Here is a 23791-nt window from a genome sequence, read left to right as displayed (position 1 = left end):
TTTCTATAACATTAAAAGTTTTCAAAGTGTTTTCAGCACACATCTTCTCATTTTACCCTTGTACCGTGCAAAGTAGACTTAGCAGATATTATTTTTGGTGGAATTTATTTTGGTTTTTCTTTTATTTTTTTTACTCAGTAGTATTTTTTCCAATTACGTGTAAATTTACTAATCAACATTCATTTTTGTAAGATTTTGAGTTCCAATTTTTTCCTTCTTCCCCCTCTCTAAGATAATAAGCAATCTGATAAAGGTTATGGAGTACAATCATGATAAACATATTTCCACATTGGTTATGTCTTAAAAAGATATTATTAGCTCCATTTTATTGATGAGGAAACTGAGGCTCAGAGATGTTAAGTAATCTTGACCAAGATTACTTGGCTAGTAAATTGAAGAGTCAAGACAGGATAGCAAGTCTTCTGATTCTTCTTTCCACTGCTCCCTCCCTAGGGAAATATTTGCATTCTAAAGAGCAAAGTTACTAAGAAAGTGCATTCACGTTCTATAAGAAGCCCTAATACCCTGGAGAATCACTCAAATCACATTACATAGGCAACAGCCTGCTCTGCTCATTGATAATTAGACAATGTTAATCTGTATTTGTGGTCAAATTATGATATAATCATTATATCCTCATAACTGAGGGAATTAGACAAAGTAATAACCATAGTTATGTCCACACGTGCTTTGGAATGTACTTCTTAGAATGTATTACTTCAGTTTTTTACCTTAAAGAGGGCAAACTCCAGTGAGTCAGAGCCCACATCAAACAGCGTTGCTCAACTGTAAAAGAAGAAAAGAGGCTTGTTTGCTAACTAGCTATGGCCTTGAAAAGAAAGGCTCCCTTATCAACTCATCTCTTTCTTCTTGGGGAACCCTCACTTGTGATCAGTTTGAGTAAACAGAGCCTTTGATGTCTTTTGGGACATCAAAGGAAACACAATAGTACCCTTTCAAACTACTCCTGATATCCTTTCACTGAGCACCATATGTTATTATATTTTCAGTGAGTAAATAATAAATAGTGATGGTTTTGTTGCTATTGTTTGGTTTTGTTTTTTTCCTGTGAAAGTTTCTAGCATATCATAGTCAATACACATGGGATGGGGGCAGGGAGAGGGAATAGGGGAGAAGAGCAAAATATCAGATGTCATCCATCATTCTTTGTTCTATTTATAGTCTTTTTGTAATCAGCAGTACACTCTGAAAATTATATATCTATCTATGTATATACATAATACATACATAAGTGTGTAAGTTAAAGTTAATACTAAAATGTCTTTCTGACCACAAGCTTCAGAAAAGGGGAACAAAAACCACACGTGCTAGTGAGCACTACATGGTGTAATACTTTCATAATAGTTCATCCTCCTGAACTCACCATGATATTCCAGTGCCATAAACAACACAGTGGTAACTTTATCTTCCAAAGGATAACAAAGGCCTGAATTAAATCCTTGAGAATTCTGTCTTCAGCTTTTGGGGACTCAAAGCATCTTAAAAATGAGATGGAGGACACTGAGCTGTAACCTTTTGGCACAAAAATTAGTTTATATCAGATATCCTATATATCATATACCAACATACCTGCTGGCGATTTTCTTGCCCACCTCCATCCCCGAGGACACCTATGAATCCTTCGCCATTCTCTCCTATTATTCTATTAGAAAACTGGAATTATTTTCAATGTCACACACAACAATAGGATAGGTATTAGATTGGGCCTGTGTTTTCGTGGTTATGAGCAAACCCTCTCTTAGATGTGGTGGCTGGGTGGAGCAGTGGATAGAAAGCTGGGCCTGGAGACAGGTTCAAATCTGGCTATGTGACCCTGGACAAGTCACTTTACCCCATTTGCCTCAGTTTCCTCATCTGTAAAATGAGTTGGAGAAGGAAATGGCAAGCTACCCAAGTATTTTTGTCTTTTTGGGGGGGGAGGGGCGATGAGGGTTAAGTGACTTGCCCAGGGTCACACAGCTAGTAAGTATTAACTGTCTGAGGCCAGATTTGAAAACAGGTCCTCCTAAATCCAGGACCATTGCTTTTCCCACTTCTCCACCTGGCTGTCCCCCACTCCAGTATCTTTGCCAAGAAAACCCCAGAAAGGGTTATGAAGAGTCAGACACAACTGAATAATAACAACAATATAGTATTTAAAAGTTCATGAAAACAACAAGAAGTTAAGAAACTTATCCAAAATTAGAGAACAACATGTATCTTTGATAGGACCTGAACATAGGCCTTTCTGGCTTGGAGGCCAAATAATTAATAATAATAACTTGAATAAATTGGTACTTCTATAGACATAAATGATATTTCTTCCTACCCCAAACTTTTCACTAAAACAAAGGATGGACATTGACAAGCTGGAAAGTATATCGAGAAAGGGAACCAGGATGGTGATAGTGACTTGAGCTCATGCCATAAAAGAATCAGATGAAGGAAGTGGAATTGTTTATTTAGCCTAATGAAAAGAAGACTGGGATGGAGGAAGGGGGGAGTAATAACTGTCTTCAACTATTTTAAAGGTTGTCACTTGGAAAAGGGATTAGATTTATTTTGTTTGATCCCAGAGGGCAGAAGAAGGGCTGATGAGTAGAAATTTCAAAGAGACAAACCTAGGTTTGATTGAAAGAGAAAATCATTCATCATTATGGCTTTCCTAAAGTGGCATGAGTTAACTCCAGAAGGCAGCAGATTCCTCCATCACTGGAGGTCTCCAAACAAAGGCTGCGTAGTGCCTTGTAAAGGGAAGGGTTTTTAGGTATAGTTGGATTAGAAGGCCATGAAGGTGCCTTCCAAAGCTGAAATCCTATAATTCTAGGAAATGTGGAAGTAATTTTGACATTCTGAGTAAAAAAAAAAAATTAACAATTTTCTTGAGTTTTTTCACCCTTAGCAACGGGAAAAGAAATCCTTGTTACAGTGAAAATTAAAGCCTATTCTCTGCCCTAGGCAATGCCTAGGCATTTCAATAGTTGATATTTTAGGAACTAAGATTAAAAGAATGTCCCCAATATTATGATTGGCAAGAAATTATTAATAACAACAAGAGAACTCCCAATTTTTTTCTACACAATCACGGTAATATGAACAGAGAGAATAAAGTACTGCTAACATCCATGTACGTTTTGTCTTGACAAATTTAATTCCAATCCTTTTTTAGGGTATAGAAAATTAGTTACTCCATCTAACACAGGGTGTCTTCCCCGTTTTTGTGACCTGGAACCAGGATTGTGCTGGTAAATGTTTAATGACCAGTTCTCACAAATGGACTAATGCATTTTTAAGTTTGATATTCATTATTAAAGTTTTCTCCAATACTGTCTCAATTCTAGACAACCAAGAAAAATCAAGCTTTGATTTGTTTGCCCATTTCTGGGGTACAAATATTCACACTGAAAATTTAACTATCAGCTGGCCAGTTTGAGCTAACTTCATCCAACCCTTGCCTTTGCTAGTTAAGCACATGTTTTCCTTCTCAGAATCATGTTTTTAAAAACAGAAAATAAAAACAGAGGATTACAAAGGAAACAAATTATATTGAAATATAGTAATTAAAAAAATTTTTTAAAAGCAAGTTCATGGACCTAAGAGCACCTAAGTGGCACAGTGGATAGAGTGCCAGCCTTGAAGTCAAGAAGACCTAAGTTTAAATCTGACCTTAGGCACTTACTAGCTGAGTAACCCTGGACAAGTCACTTAACCCTGGTTGCCTCAGTTTCCTCATCTGTAAAATGAACAGGAGAAGAAAACAACAAACCACGTCAGAATCTTTGCCAAAAAAACCCCAAAACAGGGTCATGAAGACTTGGATATGACTGAAAAGACTCAACAACAACAACATGGGCAATGGTGAGTAAGTAGCTTAATTCTTTGCTTTGGGTCTAAACAAGGGCTTTTAAACTTTTTTCCCTTTTCACTGGAGGCATTTTTACACAATTTCAAGTACAGAGGTATGTAAAATAGGTATAGAAATCAAACATTTACTGCCAAATTTTTCAAGACCCCCCACATTCAATTACATGACCCCATATATGGGGTTCCAATCCACAGTTTAAGAAGTTTTAGCCTAAGCAAACTATTCAGTGCTGCTGCATCTGTACCTGAGTGTTATGTGATTCTTTCTTCTAAACCTAAATGGAAAACAGAAGAGGTAAAGAACTGAGCTTATGGTTCTTAGTGACAGAGAAACGTGGCTTTGGGTTTGTGATGTTCCAGAAGGGCTTCCCTTTTGTGTTGGTGTTACTCTCTGTTAAACATCCTTGGGAATTCTTGCGCCCTGGGCTGTGCTTCAAATTGCCTAGGTTCTTAGGCAAAGAAAATGTCTGAAGGCTAGGTGATGATAGTGATGAATCTGTACCCTAAGGTCAATAATAATAATGCCTCATAATGCTGCCTGAGTTGTTCCTTAGTTTCTTGGTCATGGGATCCAAAGATTTAGCAGTTCTGTAACCCTTGGACCCCCTCTTCTTTGTTGCTTTCCCCATGCTCCACCTACTGTATCCCTCCTTCCTGCCAGGACCAGTCTTAGATTAAAAGGTGCCCTTGGGAGAAGCATCATTGTACAATCTCTTTCCTCATACCCCCTCTGGCCAGGTAGTCACTATTTAACTATCTTTGTGATACATTTACACTTTCATAGTTAGTCTGCAAAACTGAATCCAGGAATAGAGTAAGATTCAGATAACCAGAGCTCTAGTCCTAGATAGACCACTAACTAGGTATAGATTCCTAAACTAGTTGCTTTCTTTCTCTAAGCCTGTGTCCTCACCTGTAAAATATGGGACTATATGATCTTTAACATCCCTTACAACTGATTCTACCCACTGTACTTTAAACTTCTTGAGGGCAGAAACTATTTAATTTTTGTCTCTGTGTCCACAACACCTATTACAGTGTTTTATATACTGCAGGTGCTTAATATATGCTTATTAAATTGACTAAATTTTGCTTAGCCCCACTGCAATGATAATCAGCAATGGTTATTTAGCTGAGGTTTGTATACATTTTTTTTCTTGTGTGACAAAGACTTATGCCATCTGAACTTCATGCTTAATTATCTCCCCACCTTCAACCTGGGCTGCCTGTTCATAAGACTAGCCCTATAACAAGCAGTGACTGAGTCACAGTCTTTCTCTCCATCCTAATCCCTTTCCTTATACTAGGGAACTTCATCATCCTTCAAATACCCTAACTTGGTAGTAACTCAAACTTCTCAGTTCTTATAACCTACTTCTGCAGTCTACTTCATCTATACACAGAAATGGTCATATCCTTGATACTGCCATTACCCATAAGTGTGCCATTTTGATATTTATGAGCCACAAAATTCCTTTATCTGGTTGTTATCCTTTATTATTCCATCTTTCCATATGCTTTATGAAAGCTAACCATGTTCTTTATCTTCATGGCAATCTCCAATCCCTCAATTCCTTCAAAGGCCTTTGCTCCTGGACTGGCAACACTCTTCTCCCTTTCCTATCACAAACCTATGCTCAATCAGTTCAAATCTACACTCAAATCCCTTGTCCCCTTGTCCTATCACTGATCATACTTTGCCAGACCCCCAATCCTGTATTGTTCTCACTATTCACCTTTGCTCCTATTTGCTGGCTGCTGAACAGAGCTAGAAAAAAAATGACAAACCTACATGGACTAGATGAACTTTAAATATGTTATGTAATCTCAATTGGGCGCTCACTGCAGCAAGGCAATGCTTTTATGCCTCCATAATCATTCCACCACCCTACTTGCTACAGCAACTATGGATATTCTAAATCTTTTCATCCCTCTTCAAGTCTCTCATGGCACCCCTCTTCCTACCTTCTTAGATAAGACCTTGACTCATACTTCACACACACACATGCACACGTACACACACAACCCACACAATTGAGACAGTTCATTGAGAGGTCCCTCTTCTCTCTTCCTCTTAAAATAACATAATTCAAATAACATTTCCCTTTGCCTCCTTTACCCATATCCACTAAATAGGTAGTCCTCTTTACCAAGGCAAACCCCTGGACATTCACCCTTGATCCTATCCCCTCCAGTCTTCTCTAATATTTCTATCTTTCCCACTCTCTAATCTTCAATCTCTCACTATCTACTGGCTCATTCCCTATGACCTACATTCTTGTAATGAGGAGGTAACCTCATTTTATCCAACAATCCCACCACCCATTAGCTATTGTCCTTCAACTCTCCTCCCCTTCTTAAGTTTTCTACACTAGGCTCCTCTAGTCCCTCTCTCACTCCTAAATCCACTACAATCTGGATTCTGACCTCATACAACTCCACAGTTTCCAATGATATATTAATTACCAAATCTAATGACCTTTTCTCTATCCTCATTATTCCTGACTTCTCTGCAGATTTTGACACAATCAATCATTCTCTTTTTCTTGCCATGTTTTTTGTGACATTACTCTCTCCTAGTTCCCCTCAAACCATCTGACCCACTCCTTCTCAGGCCCTGTAATATCTATGAACTTTAGCTATCCCCCAAGGCTTTGTCCTGGGTCCTCCTCTCTTCTTCTCCCTTACTATCGATATCAATTGGTAATCTCATCACCTCCCTTGGGTTTAATAACCAATTCTATGCAGATGATTTTTATATCTGTATATGTAATCCTCCTAACCTTTCTGGATCTTTATCACCAACTACCCTTTAGACATCTCAAATTAGATGTTCCATAGATTTTACAAAATCAACACATCCTAAACAGAACTGATTGTCTTTCTCCCCAAAAGCTCCCCTTTCCCCAACTATCCTATTACTTTCCAAGGAAGCATCATTCTCCCAGTCACCCAGCCTCAAAACTTCAATGCCATCCTCAACTTCTCATACTCCACATACTCAACCTGTTAAGTTTTGCCTTTCTGATCTTATTTGATCTTCACCACAACCCTGGGAGGTAAACAGTATGATTATACCTATTTAACATATGAGGAAATTGAGGCAGACTTGCCCAAAGTCACCCAATTTAGTAAGTGTCTGTGGGTGGATTTGGGGTCAGATCTTCCTGGCTCTAGGTCCAATGTTCTACTCACTGTGCCATTTAGCTAGTAAATATGAGCTATAAACATTAATAAGTTATTTAACATTTAGACATGATAGTCATTATTATTACTGATGCTGTTGTTCTGTTGTTATGGTTATAATTTAAGTGTCACAGAGTAAGCCTGATTCCATCTTTGCATCCCAAGTACTTAGAACATGGTGAGAATAGGATCTACCTCATAAATGTTGAATCAAAAAGAATTTCCCCAAATCTCAAAAACTTAGACATGGGAAAAATATATAGTCAATAGTAACAAATGGGATTTTTTTTTTACAAGACAATCAGGGTTAAGTGACTTGCCCAGGGTCACACAGCTAGTAAGTGTCAAGTGTCTGAGGTCAAATTTGAACTCAGGTCCTCCTGAATCCAGGCCTGGTACTTTATCCACTGCACCACCTAGCTGCCCCATGGGAATTTCAATACACCTTCAAAACACTTTATTCAATATTATATCAAAGTAACTACAAATGCTACAGAGTAATGAGGGCATATAGTAGTGTATATATAATAAGTAAGCATTGCCTACTAACATTTAAAACCACCTTTATTGAAACTGATTTCCCTATGTTTCAGTATAATCAAATGACAGGGAAGCAATAAATATTCTAAGAAAGATTCATTTTTCAATATGGTATTTCCCTGTAATAGGTCCCATTTAGCTCTCCTTTCAAAATTTGAGTAGATTTTGCTGGATGCACCTATGATTTAAGCAAAACAAAATGTGCAAATACCATTATTGTACCTTTTATTCTGCTAAAAATCTAAAGTGAACAATCCATCCTTTCTAAACTCAGCCCAACAGTTCTTCTTGTTTCATGGATAAAACCACAGAAAGACACACCCTCATTAAAGTATGTTTGCAATTTAACTATAGTCAATTATATGAGTATTTTTTAGTCAGAATATTGTTTTTCTACCTTATCAATACTTGAGACAGAAGAAAACCCTAAAAATGACTTTACAAAAATAATACTTTACACTGGGGGTAATTGGTCTTGAAACAAAATGTTCTCCTTACACTGATTAGTGTCACAGTACACAATAGTACTTATATTGTTTTTGTTTTTGCTTTGTCTTCTTGGAAACACTCATGAATAATTTTCATTTGGAAAGGATGAAAATGTATGATGCAATATTTGAATGAAGCTATATCAAACAAGATAGTGATATAATTATACTATTACCTTTATCTAGAATTATAATTAGGGTGTAGAAAATAGGATTTTATCCTGGGAACCTTGTAGGAGGGCAGAAATTTTGCTCCATGGAAGTCTTCTGTCTGTCCCCACCTTTGTTTCACTACCAAAGATTCAACTCTTCTCCAAGGACCTGCTTCCCTCAACCGTCTTGTCTCCTACAAAGTGGGGAGCTTGGGAATCAACTGTTCCATGGGAAGTAGGACATCAATCTCTTCTAGGATTAATGGAACCAACTGCTTCAGTCTTACTTACTGCTTCCACCAAGCCCCAAAATTCCTAGTTATGGTGTTTCTTATATCAAACCCTTCCTATATATCAATAATAATAATTATTTAAAATTTTAACTAGGAAAAGGGTTAATCCTTCCCTTATAAGGTGAAGAATATGCTTCTTTAATATTATCTTAAAATTAAGAGTGAGAAACTCTCTAAATTTGTATTTAATATATATGATGATGGAGAGATAGTAAATTCACTTTTCTATATTTGCTATTCATCTATAAACATGAAAAATCTTATTTCTTCCCAGATCAGAGGGAAGTTTGAACAGTGAACAGAATAAACATAATAAGTTCTTTTGAAATTCTTATAAACATGAATGATATCATTTAATATTTAACATTATGGTTCCTGTCTGGCACAGGTGGACCACAGTACAAACTTTCTTACAGATGGGAAGCTTGAGTTTACTATTCAATAAGACATTCCAAAAGCACAGCACAGCAACGACAGCCATGTAAAAGAGATCAGGAGACCAAACTCAAAATATTACTTTTTCTCCTTTTTAAAAAAAATGTTCTCTTCTTGTGCTTCCTGTGTCCCAGAAGGATCTCTTTCTGGTTTCTTTCCTCATCCCCCACTCCCTTTGCCACAGCTACTTTTTTGTCCATTCCTGTCTCTAAAAATGGACACTTTGACTTAAGGAGTCTATGGGATCCTTTTAATCATATGACTTGCACTATGTGCATCAAGTCTACATCCACAGGGAGAGAACCAGACCAAAATTCTTGGTGTACCAGAGATTCTATATGTTTATACAGATACACAGAATATTTTACAACATTCTTCTTATACTGATAAAACATGATTCTTCCAACGTGCTACTTCCCAGTGGTTATATATATAAAAATATATGTATGTATGTATACACATACATATATACATATACACACACACATATATATACATATATACATATATATCCTCACTTTTGTTGCTATATTTTCTTATTTCTCTTTTAAAAATCTGGCCTTATTTGGCATTCTGGATGATTTAGGAAATGAGTTATCCATAGAATGTTCTCTTTATGCTAAATGGACCACCTATAGGCCAATCTTAGTGCCTAAAATGATTTTTGAAATGTGATTGATTTGATCATTCGACAAAAGCTTAATGAAAACTTTCAATGAAGAAAAATAAGAAGGAGGGGCTAGAGAAGGAGAAGAAGAGGAAAAGGAAGAGGAAAAAAAGGAAGGTAGGAGAAAAAAAAGGAAAAAGGAGGAGAAAAAATATTTTAAAAACATAAATGAAAAATTATAGCAACAAGAGTAAAGCTACTGATAAGAAAAGGGAAAAAAAAGCACTGGGAAGGAGGATATTGGAAGAATCATGTTTTGTCAATATAAGAAGGATGTTATAAACCTCTCTGTGTCTATATAAACTTAGAATAGTATCACTAGTCCACCAGGAATTTTGATTTGCTTATACCCCCTGTGGATGTATAATTGATGCACACAGTGGAAGCTATATGACTAGAAGAATCATATAGGCTTTTTATGTCAAAGGGTCACTTTCAGAGATAGGAATTGACTCAAAGTAATTGTGGCAAGGGGAGTGAGGGATGAGGTAGTGCTCCATGCTCTATCCAGATACAAGACAAGGCCCCAGTCTGAGAGGTCTTGCCAGGGCTCTTGCAATGCCTTCCTTATGGCTCTTCTTGTTTCCAGTCCCTCCTCCTTCCAATCCATCCTCAAACAAGCTGACAAAATAATCTTCCTAAACTGTAGGTCCTACTGTATCAGTCCTCTGATCAGAGATCCTCAGTTGTTATTAATACCCAGGATGAAGTATTAACTCCTCAGCTTGGCATTTCAAACCTTTCACAAATTGACTCCAACTTACTTTCCCAGATATTTCATTTTACTCCCCCTCAATCATTTATGTATCCCATCCTCTACGTGATAGCCATCTAAGATCCCCATGTCAGTATTCCATCCCTATGCCTTTGCCTAGGTGGTTTCCCATGCCAGGAAAACACTTCATCTTCCTCCCCTATCCTTTACTTCTATCTCTTAAAATCCTTAGTTTTGCTGAAGGTTCAGCTCAGGTACCACTTCCTTCAAAGACTTTCCCAATCACCCTTTTTGTTATTGCTTTCTCTCTCCTCCAGTATCTAGTATTTTCTTATCAATGTATACATGCTATTTCTCTTAGAATGTAAACTCCCTGAGGGCAGGGTTCATTTTTGTTTGTTTCTGTTTTTGTGTCTCCAGTACTAGCAGCTAAATAATAAAATCAAATTAGAGATCAAGTGCTACCCTTTTCTTTTCTCCCCCCCCCTGTTTTTTTTGTGGGGCAATGAGGGTTAAGTGACTTACCCAGGGTCACACAGCTAGTAAGTGTCAAGTGTCTGAGGCTGGATTTGAACTCAGGTCCTCCTGAATCCAGGGCCATTGCTTTATCCACTGCTCCACCTAGCTGCCCCTACCCTTTTCTTTTAAAAATGAGCAAACTAAAATCCAAAAAAGGTTAAATAACTTTCCCATTTGTGGAAGTTTAACATCTGTCATGGTGTTAAATCAACTCTGTCAATAGCTTATGGAATTTCCCCCTCTCTCCACCATTTACCTATAGAAAACCTACCTACTTACTGTATTTTTGTTAGTATCAGTGCCCCCATAGATGAAATAGCCCTTTACTAACTCTCAGACATGCACCCCAACATACATCATTCTGATGAAGCATCCTCACAGGTAGTAAGTCCTATGGGTACTTATGGAGTCCAGGGCATGATGGTTTAGCCTGTGATTTGAAGAGTTTGAACATCAGGCTTAACCGACTTTAGTCTTTAGATTTCAGAATAAGCAGCATAGAGAGAATTCCAGCCTATGTCCTCAGACACGAAAGCTAGTGTTCATTCTTTCACACTTTTCAGACTCACTACTATAACCCAAATAAGCAATAAGATTTGTTTTGTCAAACGCTCTTCCACAGTCACTATTTTGACTGTTGGTTCAATTATCTTTGCCTCAGCAAAATTCACATTTTTAAAATAGGAACTTAGATTATTTTTTTAAAATCCTTCCTATAATTATGAATTCCATATATTGCCAATGGCTATCTGACTTTTACTATTTATAGAGGAGAACTCAGCATAATGGAAATATAGTTCATTGACACAGATAGGCAACCAAATGCATACCACCATACTGTCATCACAAATGAATATTTCCCAGATTCAACCTCAAAAGAAAACACATCTAGACTTTAAAATAAGAAGGCTTATAATTTGATATTTTAAGTAATATTAGGGGATAAGAAATGCATTTAAACATATTTAAAGAATCATAATCTGATCTAAATCTCCAGGGATTAGAACCTCACTCATTGTAGAAATGCCTAAGGACACCATAGTGATATAAGGAATTCTACCTGAGATGGTGGATGCTTGACAGTATTTAAATACCAATATCTTTGAAAAATTGAGGAGAGAGGGAGCACAGCAAGAAAGTCTAGCATTTCCTGTCTACCTGCACACAATGATACAGAAATCCCAAATCTAACAAAGTCCACCAGCCAGATATGTTAATAGTTGGAAGTTAAGAGTAAGAGATGTCTTATTTTTAGAACATTTTCCTGTGAAATCAATTCCACTAAACTGACCATAAAACACGCACAATTTCTTTACTAAATCTGTCACCCATAATCATTATCCAATTAGATCTGATTTGGAATAGAGTAAAGACTGACAAATACACTTTTTCAAGCTGCCACTTATAAGAAGATGTAGAGATAGAGTGCTGACAAAACTCTTCAGTTTTTACCTGCATTTGTGACTTATGACCACTAATCATTTAATGTGAGAATCGAGAAATGATGGAGCTATGAAAGGCAGTGTGATATAACAGAAAGGATGATGGGACTTGGAGTCAGGAGAGACCCAAAGTTAAAACTTTCCTTTGATAGTTACTGTTCATGTGACCATAGACAAGTCACTTAACTTTAGAGCTTCAGTTTCTTTACCTATAAATTTAGGATAATAATATCTTGATTATCTAGCCATAGGTAATCTATAAATGTTTATAATGTAAAAATGCAGCATCAAAAAGACTTTAAAAAAATTTGACTACAGAACAAATCTTAAAGAGCTAGTATAATTCTGTTCATTTTACAGCTGAGGAAACTGTGGAGCACTAAGGGGAAATATTTTGCCAAAAGTAACCTAGGTAGTAGAACATAGATGTGAATACAGGTCAGAGACTATGTCCTTTTATCACCTTATTTCACAATTAAGGAAACTGAGGTCCAGAAAAGTAACTTGCCATAGGTCACACAGGCAGATACAAGTAGAGGCAGGATTTAAATCCTTGATTCCAAATCCAGTATTCTTTCAACCACATTCCACCCATAGAACTGTAATAAAGATCAAATGAGACAAAAAATGCAAAGTACTCTAAGTTTTATAAAGTGCTATATAAATAGATTGTTCCATGAGATCCATTTTTACCTTATAAAGTAGATGAGGTAACTGATAACTGTATATACAAATATTTATGGAGTAGTTCCATTTAAATGTCATCTCCTAGAATTTGAAGTAATTTTGAAATATGTTGGTTCTGAACACTTGATCACCTTCATATAAAATAAGAAAATGGAAGCCTTCTAGGGGATTAATAAACTTTAAAAGAGTTGAAAAGATCTCCTGGGATCTAAGTTCTCTTCCCAACAGTTCAGGTCATAAATTACACCTTCTTATGCTGTTTTGTCCATGTCTTTCTATAAAACCTCTGTAAAGGTGTTCCCCAATATACTGGAGGCCTTCTCTGATTCTTTTGACAATTTGTGAATGCCAGAGCATCAAGCTGTTCATGTGATAACCCTCAATTTAATGATATGGGTAGGGGGCAGCTAGATGGCACAGTGGTTAAAGCTCTGGCCCTCGATTCAGGAGGACCTGAATTCAAATCTGACCTCAGACACTTGAAACTTACTAGCTGTGTGACCCCGGGCAAGTCACAACCCCCATTGCCCAGCCAAAACAAAACATAAACAAAAACAAAAACAAAAATGAACGATATGGGTGACTTCAAGTCTTTTACAATACTTTTCACATACAAATAATTTTTGGTAATATATTACTGCTTATTAATACCCAAAATTCATCTTATCATCACACTGTGGGACATTTGTAAGTTTGATTTTTTTATAGATCATGATGTTCTCTGATTCCTTGCCATAGAGTATCATGGACAAAGCAATGATCCTAATAAGATTAATGGGCTTTCACAGCAGGAATCAGCTTAGGAATCATTGAAAGCACAGTGGGATGATGGTACTTGACATTGGAGATCATGAAAGATGCACCAGCTTGAAATAATCCATCAGCAACGTATGCTTTCTGTGCTGTTTGAGATCTTTAAGGGTCTCAGAGTATGAGAGCATAGCAAAGGCAAGCTGATATTTAACCTTGAGGCTGCCTAGTAGGATACGAGCAACTTCACAAACATAGTTGCACATGTGCATGGTTGAGAACACAAATGTGTGCTAAGCCAATGCAAAAATGAAAATGTTACTAATAAAATCACTTAAATGCTTGAGTAGCAAAGGTTAAACATGCAAATGTTGAAGATCGCTTGTACATATTGTAGAGCAATTGGCCTCTCTCCAATCTAACTCTCAAGACAGTCAGTCTTGGCCTAGTCCTCAGTGTATAGGTCAAACTGGAAAAGAGAAAGGTTCCTTCCAGTGCATGAAACACATTCATCATGAGAATTGTCCCTGGAGGCAGACTAAGGCATAGGGGTAACCAGGAAACTCTTGAAGATTTTGCTCAGTCTGAAGACCCTGAGGCTACTTAGGAGCATATCATACTAGTCAGTTCATTCTTGGAATCGGCTATCATCAATATGAAGTCAAGCAATGAGGTACTTCTGCTATAAACCCCAAAACTCATGAGACATTTTGTAAACCCCTTCCATGATGCTGATTCAGATTTCAGTAAATTATGGCTGGGTTAGTATTCCAATATAGGTTCTTCATGGAGAATCCTTTACAACTTCACAAATACAGAGATTGATTGTATTATTCTTAGGTTTCCAAGAAGTTCTGCTATCTATGGATCCTACAAATAATGGCTTAAACTGAAATCTTTTCCAGGGGATTAGAACACCCGAGGACCCCATTATTGTCTTATCAATTAAGAAACCCTCCAAATTGTCCTCTAGAATGACCATAAAGCATATCCCTTCATTACTACTAAAGACTGTACCATCTCTTCCTTGGTTGCTCTCACAATCTGAAAGATTGTACCACATATATTAGAGGTAATTAAGGGGTTGGCTGAACTTGACTTATGTTTATACAAGAATATGTACAGCCTTTATCACTTCTACTAAAATATCATTTATCTATATAGATAGGAAATAAAATATAATTCTAACCCATAGCCCAAAGATTAAATACTATCCCAATACTCATGTCACTGTGACCTATTCCACTGTGAAAATATTTTAAATTACTTATTGAACATTGAACATCAATGGAAATGATTATATTTTTAAGTATTTACACAGTAAATTATTAATTTAAAGGTGTAAAATATTAACAGAAACTCCAAACATTCCCTTCTTGTCTCCAAGGCTTTATCCATTCTTTTTCTTTCATGTTCATCTTGCATGATGTTAGTGAGATTCTATTCTTTTATTTTGCTGAATTATTTCAAAAAGGCCTTGCAAAAGTTCTTTTTATTTCTCATTCTTGCCTTATTTGCATGCAGTCTTAATTGCATTATAGTATTCCATTGCATCAATGTAACATAATTTATTTAACCATTCCATTATCGTTGGACATTTAGATTGCTTCCAGTTTTTTCCCCCTGAAATTTTGAAGTAACCCTACTCTGAACCTCCTTGACTAGATAACTACTTTTTAAATTACTGGATTCTGATTATAATTTCAGGACATAGTCTAAATTATGGAGTCATTGAGTCAAAATGTATGACTATTTTCTAACTTGAATTTGGTATAATTAGATTGTTTTCCCTCATATATTCTACACATTTATAACTCTACCAGTTTCTCCACACTGAGTTGCATTGCTTTTACCTACATTTGTAATTTGTTGGATGTGGGATCATGTTTAAGAGCGGTTTGAATTTTATTTTCTTTAGTTATTTCTAATGAGAAAATATTTTTATTTTTAATTTAATATTTTCTCTGATTAGACGTATAAACCCTTTTAAACATTCATTTATTAGAACCTTGAGTTCTATATTTTCTCCCTTCCTTGCCTCTCCTCTCATTGAGAAGTAACTGTGGTTGTCCAATCACATATTATGAAAATTTTGGAAAATATTGATCCAAAATACTTTCTTAACAGGCAACTAAATGGATGTTCCATGGGCCAAGCAGGAGACATAGTCCTTCCAAATTAGAAACCCTGCCAAATAATAATTTCAATATGAGTAGAGTTTATATTTTCTTTTCTCATTGGTTTGGAAGAGTTGTAGATAAACTATATTAACAACTGCTACAGCATCTACCAGGAAGCCAGGATAGATAGTGACTTGAATAATCCCACCTTTATATTTCAGGGAAGTAAATCAGGGAAGAACTAGAATTTCTTGCCAGCCTCTGAACTAATGGGAATAGGTAGCATTTGGGGGTAAGGCTTTCCAGCTTTACTCTTTTTTTTTTTTCATATAAGGTATTTTATTTTTTCCGTTACATGTAAAGATAGTTCTCAACTTTTGTTTATACAAGCTTTACAATTTCAGATTCTTCTCCCTCCCTCCCCTCCCTCGCCCCTACCCTAGACAGCAGGTAATCTGATATAGGTTATATCTATATATCTATATACACACATATATATATATCCATAATAACATTAATCCTATTTCTGCATTAATCCTGTTATAAGAGAAAAAAATCAGGTCCAACTTTACTCTTAGATGTAAGGGGGATCTAAGAGATGGGGTAAGATCATAAATTCACAGGATTTAGAGGTGGAAAGAACCTCAGAGTACAGCGAGGGCCACTACCTCACTTGATCAAGAGTCAGTGTTCCCCAACCTCATTCAACCAAATACAGAAATGGATTATTGGGGTGACACTCCAAAGGAAATATGCTTGATGAGTCTTGGTGAGTATATGAAAGGAATATGGTAGAATACCTGAAAGCAACTTTTGGGATCCAAGGGGTAGGAAGCAAAGGCCCTTAAAAGGCATCTAAAATGGCGCAATGGATGGAGCGCCAGCCCTGGAGTCAGGAGTGCCTGAGTTCGGTCCGGCCTCAGACACTTAACACTTGCTGGCTGTGTGGCCCTGGGCAAGTCACTTAACCCCAATTGCCTAACCAAAAAAAAAACAAAAACAAAAACAAAAGGCATCTAAAAGCCAATTCCTTAACTTTCTAGATGAGGAGATAAAAGGACAAAATGACTCCCCTAAGATCACAGAATTAATAAGCATTAGAGTCTGGATTCAAGCCCAAGCCTTCTGACTTCATAAGAGCTATCAGCCCTCCTAGAGACTGGTTTACTGGAGAAAGATAAACCTCTGTCCCATCAGGAGAAGAAACCTTAAAGACCCCCACTTCTTACCCCTACCACTAGCACCAAAAGAAGACTACTACATCACCCTGTGGACAAGAATGACTGCAGAGAGAACACTGGGATGCCTGGAGATCCCAGCTAGGGCAAGGCATGGAATACAGCAGGGTTGGCAGTGAAATACAACAGGAAACAATGGGCTACATCTGCTCTACAGACCTTAAAGCCACCTCCTAGAGGCAAAAGAGCAGATCCCCTGGGGCAATGTCTTTTGTGGAAGATTCATTATGAAGGGACTTTAAATTGCAAAACGACAATCTTCCTTGAGAGACTACGATTCACTTATCAGACCGGGTATTATGTTATATGAGCTTCCTTTGATTTAGAAAACAAAAGATTTTTCTTTTGATATAAATATTGTACCAGGGTAGACTGGGAACAAGTATTTTTAAGTGCTTGTTATGTGTAAATATTAAGTAATTTCATTCTGACAACCGTCCCAAGTAATAAATGCTATCATTATACCCATTTTTGTTGAAGAAACTGTGTAAGAGATTAAGTGACTTTCCCAGGGTCACACAGCTAAGAAGCATCTGCATCTGGACTTAAATCTAGTTATTCCTGACTTCAGAAATAGTGTTCCATCCACTTAGCTGACCATGTTAGTAGGCTGACCACTGAAAAGATTTCTCCAAGTTTCTGGATGGGGTTGGAGATAAGTAAGATGGAAAATCCCCCAGATATAATACCTGACACACCACAGGAACACATACTCCTGCATATCTGAGAAAAGAACTTTATCAAGTATGGTGTAAAACAGAGCAGTCCTAAGAAGTTGAAAAGGCTATCTGGGGATGTCCCTTGACTTCACCATCAGAGATGGTGAAAGCCAAACAGAACACTAGTATTGCATTCTCTGGATTCAGGCTTATACCACATGCAATCGGTGGGAGGAGCTCCGAGGAGCCAATCTTCCCGATCTCAACAAAGAAAGTAACCACAGTCAGCAAAACCATCATCATTGGGGCAAAACACCAAATCCAAGCATCCTAAGAGATAGGACGTCTACCGGAGCCCACATGGTGATATGATGGAAAGAACACTGAACTGAGACCAGGAGACTCAGGCTAGTATTCTGCTTCAAGCTGAGTGACTTTGAACAGCTCAGTTTTCTAAGCCTCAGTTTCCTTACTTCATAAAATGAGGTGAATGACTCAAATGATCTATGAGTATTGTTATAGGCTCACAGATTTAAACTAACAGTGGATGGGGCAGGGCAGGGCCAGAAGGTCCAAAAGAATAAAGTGACTTGTGTGAGATCATTCAACTTGGAAATGTCATGGAACCAGACTCAAGCTTAGGTCTTGTAACTAATTCCAAAATCACTGACTTTTCCTCTATGTAACACAGCCTCTCAATTTATTTAATCTCTATTTTTAAATCCACTGAATATGTATGTATGTATGCTCAATATATCTATATACACTCTATATGTGTGCACATATGTACACAGGTGTTAGATAAACATTATATATGTATATATGTGTGTGTGCATGTATATGGATGTGCGAGTGTATACACACCCACTGCTGAGTTTCACTGAGGATTAGATTGGGAGGAGAAAGGTCTAAGTGATCCAGTCAGATGACCCTAGTTCCTATGGGGGTGGGGGGGTCTTTGAATCCCACCAATTCCTCCCTTTCCTCAAAGGTGATTTCCCCAAGGTTATTCTGGGAACAATCAAGAATCAGTTAATGACTCCAGATGTTTAAATTACACAAAGAAATAGGAGGGGGACAGAAAACAGCAAGAGGGAGTACAGTTATTTGCAGTTGTGCTAATTTTACATCTCAATCATCATATTCTTTCATACTAATGGACATTCTCTCATCTCAAGTGTACAAGGTTTACATAGCTAATTAAGAATAATTAAATTGAACATCATCCTTCCCCCCACTTTGGAAACCCAAAAATTAAGGAAAGGAATAAATGAAAATCTAACAAATAAAGCAGTTTGTGTGTGTGTGTGTGTGTGTGTGTGTGTGTGTTTTGTTTTGTTTTTTAAATGAAAGCTATCCAGTGGTGATAGAAACTTTTATACTTTTATTGTGATGTTTTCTACACGAAGCCTATTGAAAGACAATTTTAAGATCTAATAAACAAGCCATATTAATAATTGTTCTAATTATGCATTGCATTTGACAAAAATAAATACGAATTGCACTGAAAGTATCTTGCCATTATCTACCACCCAAAACAACATTGTAGAGCAGTATCTGTTTATTCTATGAGCTCACTCAATATAGAGCTCTGCCCTAGAGGGACACTATATGCATGCAAATGTTCACTTTAACTCTCACAAATATTTAACCCTTACATAGACAAGTAAACTGCATTTCTGTTCAACTTCAGAAATAGAGTTCACTGACATTTTAGTTCCTCTACACTATCAAGTTAGCAGTCTTTGCAAGTAGGCCATTTCTCTCTCTCTCTCTCTCTCTCTCTCTCTCTCTCTCTCTCTCTCTCTCTCTCTCTCTCTCTCTCTCTCTCTCTCTCAAAAAAAAAAAAAAAGGCATTTGGGGAGGGGGAAGGAAGCATGAGTGGAGATAACTACCAGATGATTTAGAAGGCTTTGAAACCTGGGATCAGCTACTATTCACAGATCTGGTAGGTTGGACCTTGATGTGACTGTAAATGAACAAGAAGGAATGGGTTTTATCACCAAAAACAGAATTCCAAAAGAAGACGGAACCTGAGAGATACTCCATTCGAGTCACTGGGTTGCAAAGAGGTTAAGGGACAGTCAAAAAGCGAGTCAGCAGCACAGCTGGGAGTAAAACCCAGACCTTTTGGTTTCCTATTCAATGATATTTTCATATTACACCAGCCTGCTTTATCACCCATAGCTTTTGGTTGTTTTCACCCGTATCAAAGACACCAAAGGTCCTGGGCGTGCCATTTAGGGAATGTTTGTCTTCTCACCAGAGATAAATTTGTTAACCCTATCTCTTCCTTCTTTAGGAATCTTTGATGCTGTAAAGGGGACGCCGAATTAAATAGAGACACTTTCTTTCTTAGAAAGGGAGGAAAAGCATTTTCATTTTCCACATATGGTGTCCCTGGTGTTTTAAAAGGCAAATGCTAACCGAGCACTTAAAAATAGACCATTGGCTTATTAGGGTGCATCATAAAGCTCAGATTATCCCTTCCTTTTCCTCCCTGCCCCCACCAGAAAACCGTATTTCGGCCCTCGCTCAGGGCTGTGTGCCCAAGAATAATCCTTACTAGGCAAGTCTTTGCAGCTGTGATTCCCAGGTTAATTGTAGTGAATGTGTTGAGCTGAAGCCTGCATGCGAGTGTGTGCTATATGCCCTAGGTCTGAACTAGTGCCTCGGTGTCAGCCACTTGGCTAGTTCTCGCCTGGACGACTGCGACCCACTCGTTTGGAAGCGCTCAAGCAAACCCGCTGGGGAAAGCGGTGCCAATAACCCGCGAAATCCATCTCCCGGCCCTTGATTACTCTTATTTTACTCTTTTCGGACGTCGCAGAGAGAGATTCCCTCCTAGAGCATCATATTTGTCCTTAAAAGATTCAGACCTTTTCCATTCCTGCCCCCTCCCCACTCTCCACGCGGCCCCTTTTAAAAGCCCCTCATTTTTCTCAAGTTCGGAGCATGCCCAACAGAAATCGAAGCTGCTGCTCAGGGAGTTGTGGAGGGTGTAACGCAGTCCAAAACACATTTGGCGTCTGGTTGTAGACAGGCAAACAGGTATACACGCTCTTCATCCGCTTCCCCTGTCCTTAGGCCCCCAGCCCAGACAGACAGACAGACAGACAGACAGACAGACAGACAGACAGACAGACAGACACACACACACACACACAGCCTTGCTCCAGGCACTGGAGAAAGTCCCTTAGAGCTATAAATAGCAGCTCCTGGGGTTAAGGGGAAAGGAGTTTGTGGTGGAGGTTACCCCAGCAGCAGCGGCCATCGCCGAGCTGGGCCCGGTCCCTGGGATGCTGCAGAGCTAAGGAAACATTTCTCGCGTTCTTGGGCAGGTGGAAAGTTGGAAGCCGTGCTCAGTTGCGGGCTCCGAACTGCGTGAAGCCAGAAGGATGCGGGAATAAGTACAACTGAGCTAGAGGAAAGAAATGCTGGGAAACGAAGAATAGGGCAAAGACATCTCCCAGAAATTCACTTTGCCGCTCGAGGCCTCAGTTTCTTGATGTGTAAATATATGAGGTTTTGCACTAAATGACCTCTAAGGTTCCTTCCAGGTCCAAAACTCAGATCCTGAGATCCCTGGACCAGGTTTTCGGAGTTTCGCTGGCTCAACAATCCCCCTAGACTCCTCTGGGAGCCCCCTCCTCCCTCCAGCTCTCATGACCTCACCTAGCCCATTTTCCCCGTATATTTCCCTTCTGGGAGGTTAGCCTGCTAAAACTCGCCAATCCTGGATCCCCTGACCTGTCACGGCAAAGTAGGATCCGTGGGCTTTGTGGGCTTCTTGCTAAACTTCTAAGGTCTCTGATTCCATGCATCCTGTCTGCTCGCTGGTGGAGCCAGGTACCCAACCTCCTCAAGCCTAGAGTAGCCTGCGCTCTCTCTAAAGTCGCCTTCAACGTAGACGCGCAGCAGCCAGACTGGAATCCAGCTGCAAAGGGTAGGCGCACAGGTACACACGTCCTAGAGCTGCCGCGCGGGCAGACACGCGACCGATCCAGGGCTGGTGGGAAGCCTCTAGGAACACACCTACACACTTACACACATAGTCACTCTCCTTTACCGCCTCCCCTTGATGTGTGTACACACGCGCGCACGAGTCTCTGGTCCTGAGTCCACACACACACACACACACACACACACACACACACACACACACACACACACACACACACACACTATCCGGTCCCCACAGAAGGCTCCTTTCTCTCCTACCCTACAGTAGGACTCAGGGTGTCTCTTCCCTTCCAATGACTGGGAAGAAAGGGGAGAGGAGAGGGAAGGAAGAATTGGGGGGAAAAGGTGGAAAGTAGGGGTCGGGGGAACTTAGGGAGCCATGCACTCACCGTCCTCCAGAGTCGGTGTCTTTTGGCAGTCACTGAAGTGGCAGTGACGATGAGGTGGGAGACGGACACTACTATCCCAAAGATGATGGCCAGCAGGCTCCGCACAGGCAGCAGAGAATAGGAAACGAAGGTGACCAGCATGAGTTGCCACATTCCCTCCTCTGGGGAGGTGGGAGGTTCGATGCCGTAGGCCCCCAGCGAAAAAGGGCAGCAGAGGAAGGCGAAGGTGAAACTGAACAGCAGTGTGAGTTTGACAATTTGCTGGAGCTGGGTGACCTGTAGGTACTTGACATTGGTAACGATGAAGAGGGAGAGGAAAATGATGCAATGCACAGGGTGTGAACCCTTGGAGATGGTCAGGCTGGGGCCGGACATGAGCTCCCCCAGGGCCAGGGTGCCCGTCAGGACGATGAGCACGGCTAGCGCCTTGAGCGTGGAGGTCTGCTCCAGTTTCAGGTTGTAATTCCGGAAAAGGGACTCGAGCTCCTTGCAATCGAACTCGTCCTCGCACGCGATGGCCTCCAGAAGCACCGGGGAGCCCCCCGGGGGGGCGCAGCCGCAGGGCGGACACTTCCTCCTCTTCGTTTTGACTTTCCGAAACGGTGTTTCCTCCATGTCAGTGCCATGCATAAACCCCAGGGAAGAGATGCTCCGAGGGCCCCTCCTCCCTCGCTCCTCTCCAGCTCATAGAGGGGCTCCGAGGGCGCCTCCGAGCTAGGAGCCGCTGCCACAGCCGCCGCCTCTGCCTCTGCCTCTCCAAGAGTCAAGCACCAGGGCTACCGAGTCACCCCTTATCTCCCCGGGACTCAAAGGATAATAAGCTCCCGGTGATCCCCAACACCATCCAAAGAGCCGGAATCGAGCAAAGCCAGACGGAAAAAAAGTCATGCAGAGGCAAGAGATGGGGTAGCTCAGGCGGAGCTAGCCTAGCCTGCCCCCTATCCTCTCCTCTCCTCTGCTCTCCTATCCTTGCGGAGGAAGGGGAGCGCGTCCGGGAGCATTCCGGGCAGCGGGCTGCGCGCTAACGGTGGCAAGGCTAAAGTCTGAGCGTTAGGAAGGCAAAGAGGGCGAGGACTGAGAAACGGACAGCGGGAGGAGCGAGGACCAGGAAGAAGCGGGGAGAGGAAGAGGAGGAGGAGGAAGAGGACAGAGGAAAGGAGCTAGGGAGAGGGAAGCAGGGAGACAGGGTGATCCCCTTCCTTCCTACGTTCAAGAGCATTTCTCTGGGGCGCCGACTGGCCTGCGCCTGCGCACTGGCTGCTTGAGAACCCAGACACGTCTCCCCAATCCGAGCAGATTGACAAGAAGAAAACATAGATCTGACAACAGGACCACGCTGGAGTCCGTTTTAGGCTCCTGTCTCCATCCCCTCCTCCTTCTCCTCCTCTGCCTCCTCCCTCACCTACTCCCAACTATACATACCGGGCTGTCCCCCCCACCCCCTACCCCATTCTACAGCTGCCTTGCTTTCCACTTAGCACTTACACCAATGGAGCAGCTCTGCGCCTACTGTAAATAGTCTTGTGCGTCTCATACCAATAAAAGGGAGGAAGCCAGTCAAATGCGCCTTGCCTGGTGCGGGTCTTTAAAGCCATCCCTTCAGATCAGGGCAATGCAAAAACTAGCTCCCTCCCCCAACCCCAGTCAAACCAGCTTCATTTACTGAGGAAGCTAGACCTTCAAG

General features: G+C 39.9%; 1 protein-coding gene across 1 annotated transcript in view; it reads right to left on the bottom strand.

Annotated features, from left to right (window-relative positions):
- ADCY1 (adenylate cyclase 1) overlaps window positions 1-23521 on the bottom strand; it is a 348458-nt gene extending 324937 nt beyond the window's left edge. Inside the window, exon 1 of the mRNA XM_043979268.1 lies at window positions 22108-23521. Coding sequence (XP_043835203.1) covers window positions 22108-22737 — 630 coding nt within the window. The 5' untranslated portion in view covers window positions 22738-23521. The remainder of the gene's footprint in view (window positions 1-22107) is intronic.
- Window positions 23522-23791: the final 270 nt, after the last annotated feature.

Source organism: Dromiciops gliroides, chromosome 1, assembly GCF_019393635.1.
Source record: "Dromiciops gliroides isolate mDroGli1 chromosome 1, mDroGli1.pri, whole genome shotgun sequence".
Lineage (NCBI taxonomy): Eukaryota > Metazoa > Chordata > Mammalia > Microbiotheria > Microbiotheriidae > Dromiciops > Dromiciops gliroides.
Note: the sequence above shows the minus strand (reverse complement) of the source record. Positions and strands in the feature narration are given on the sequence as shown.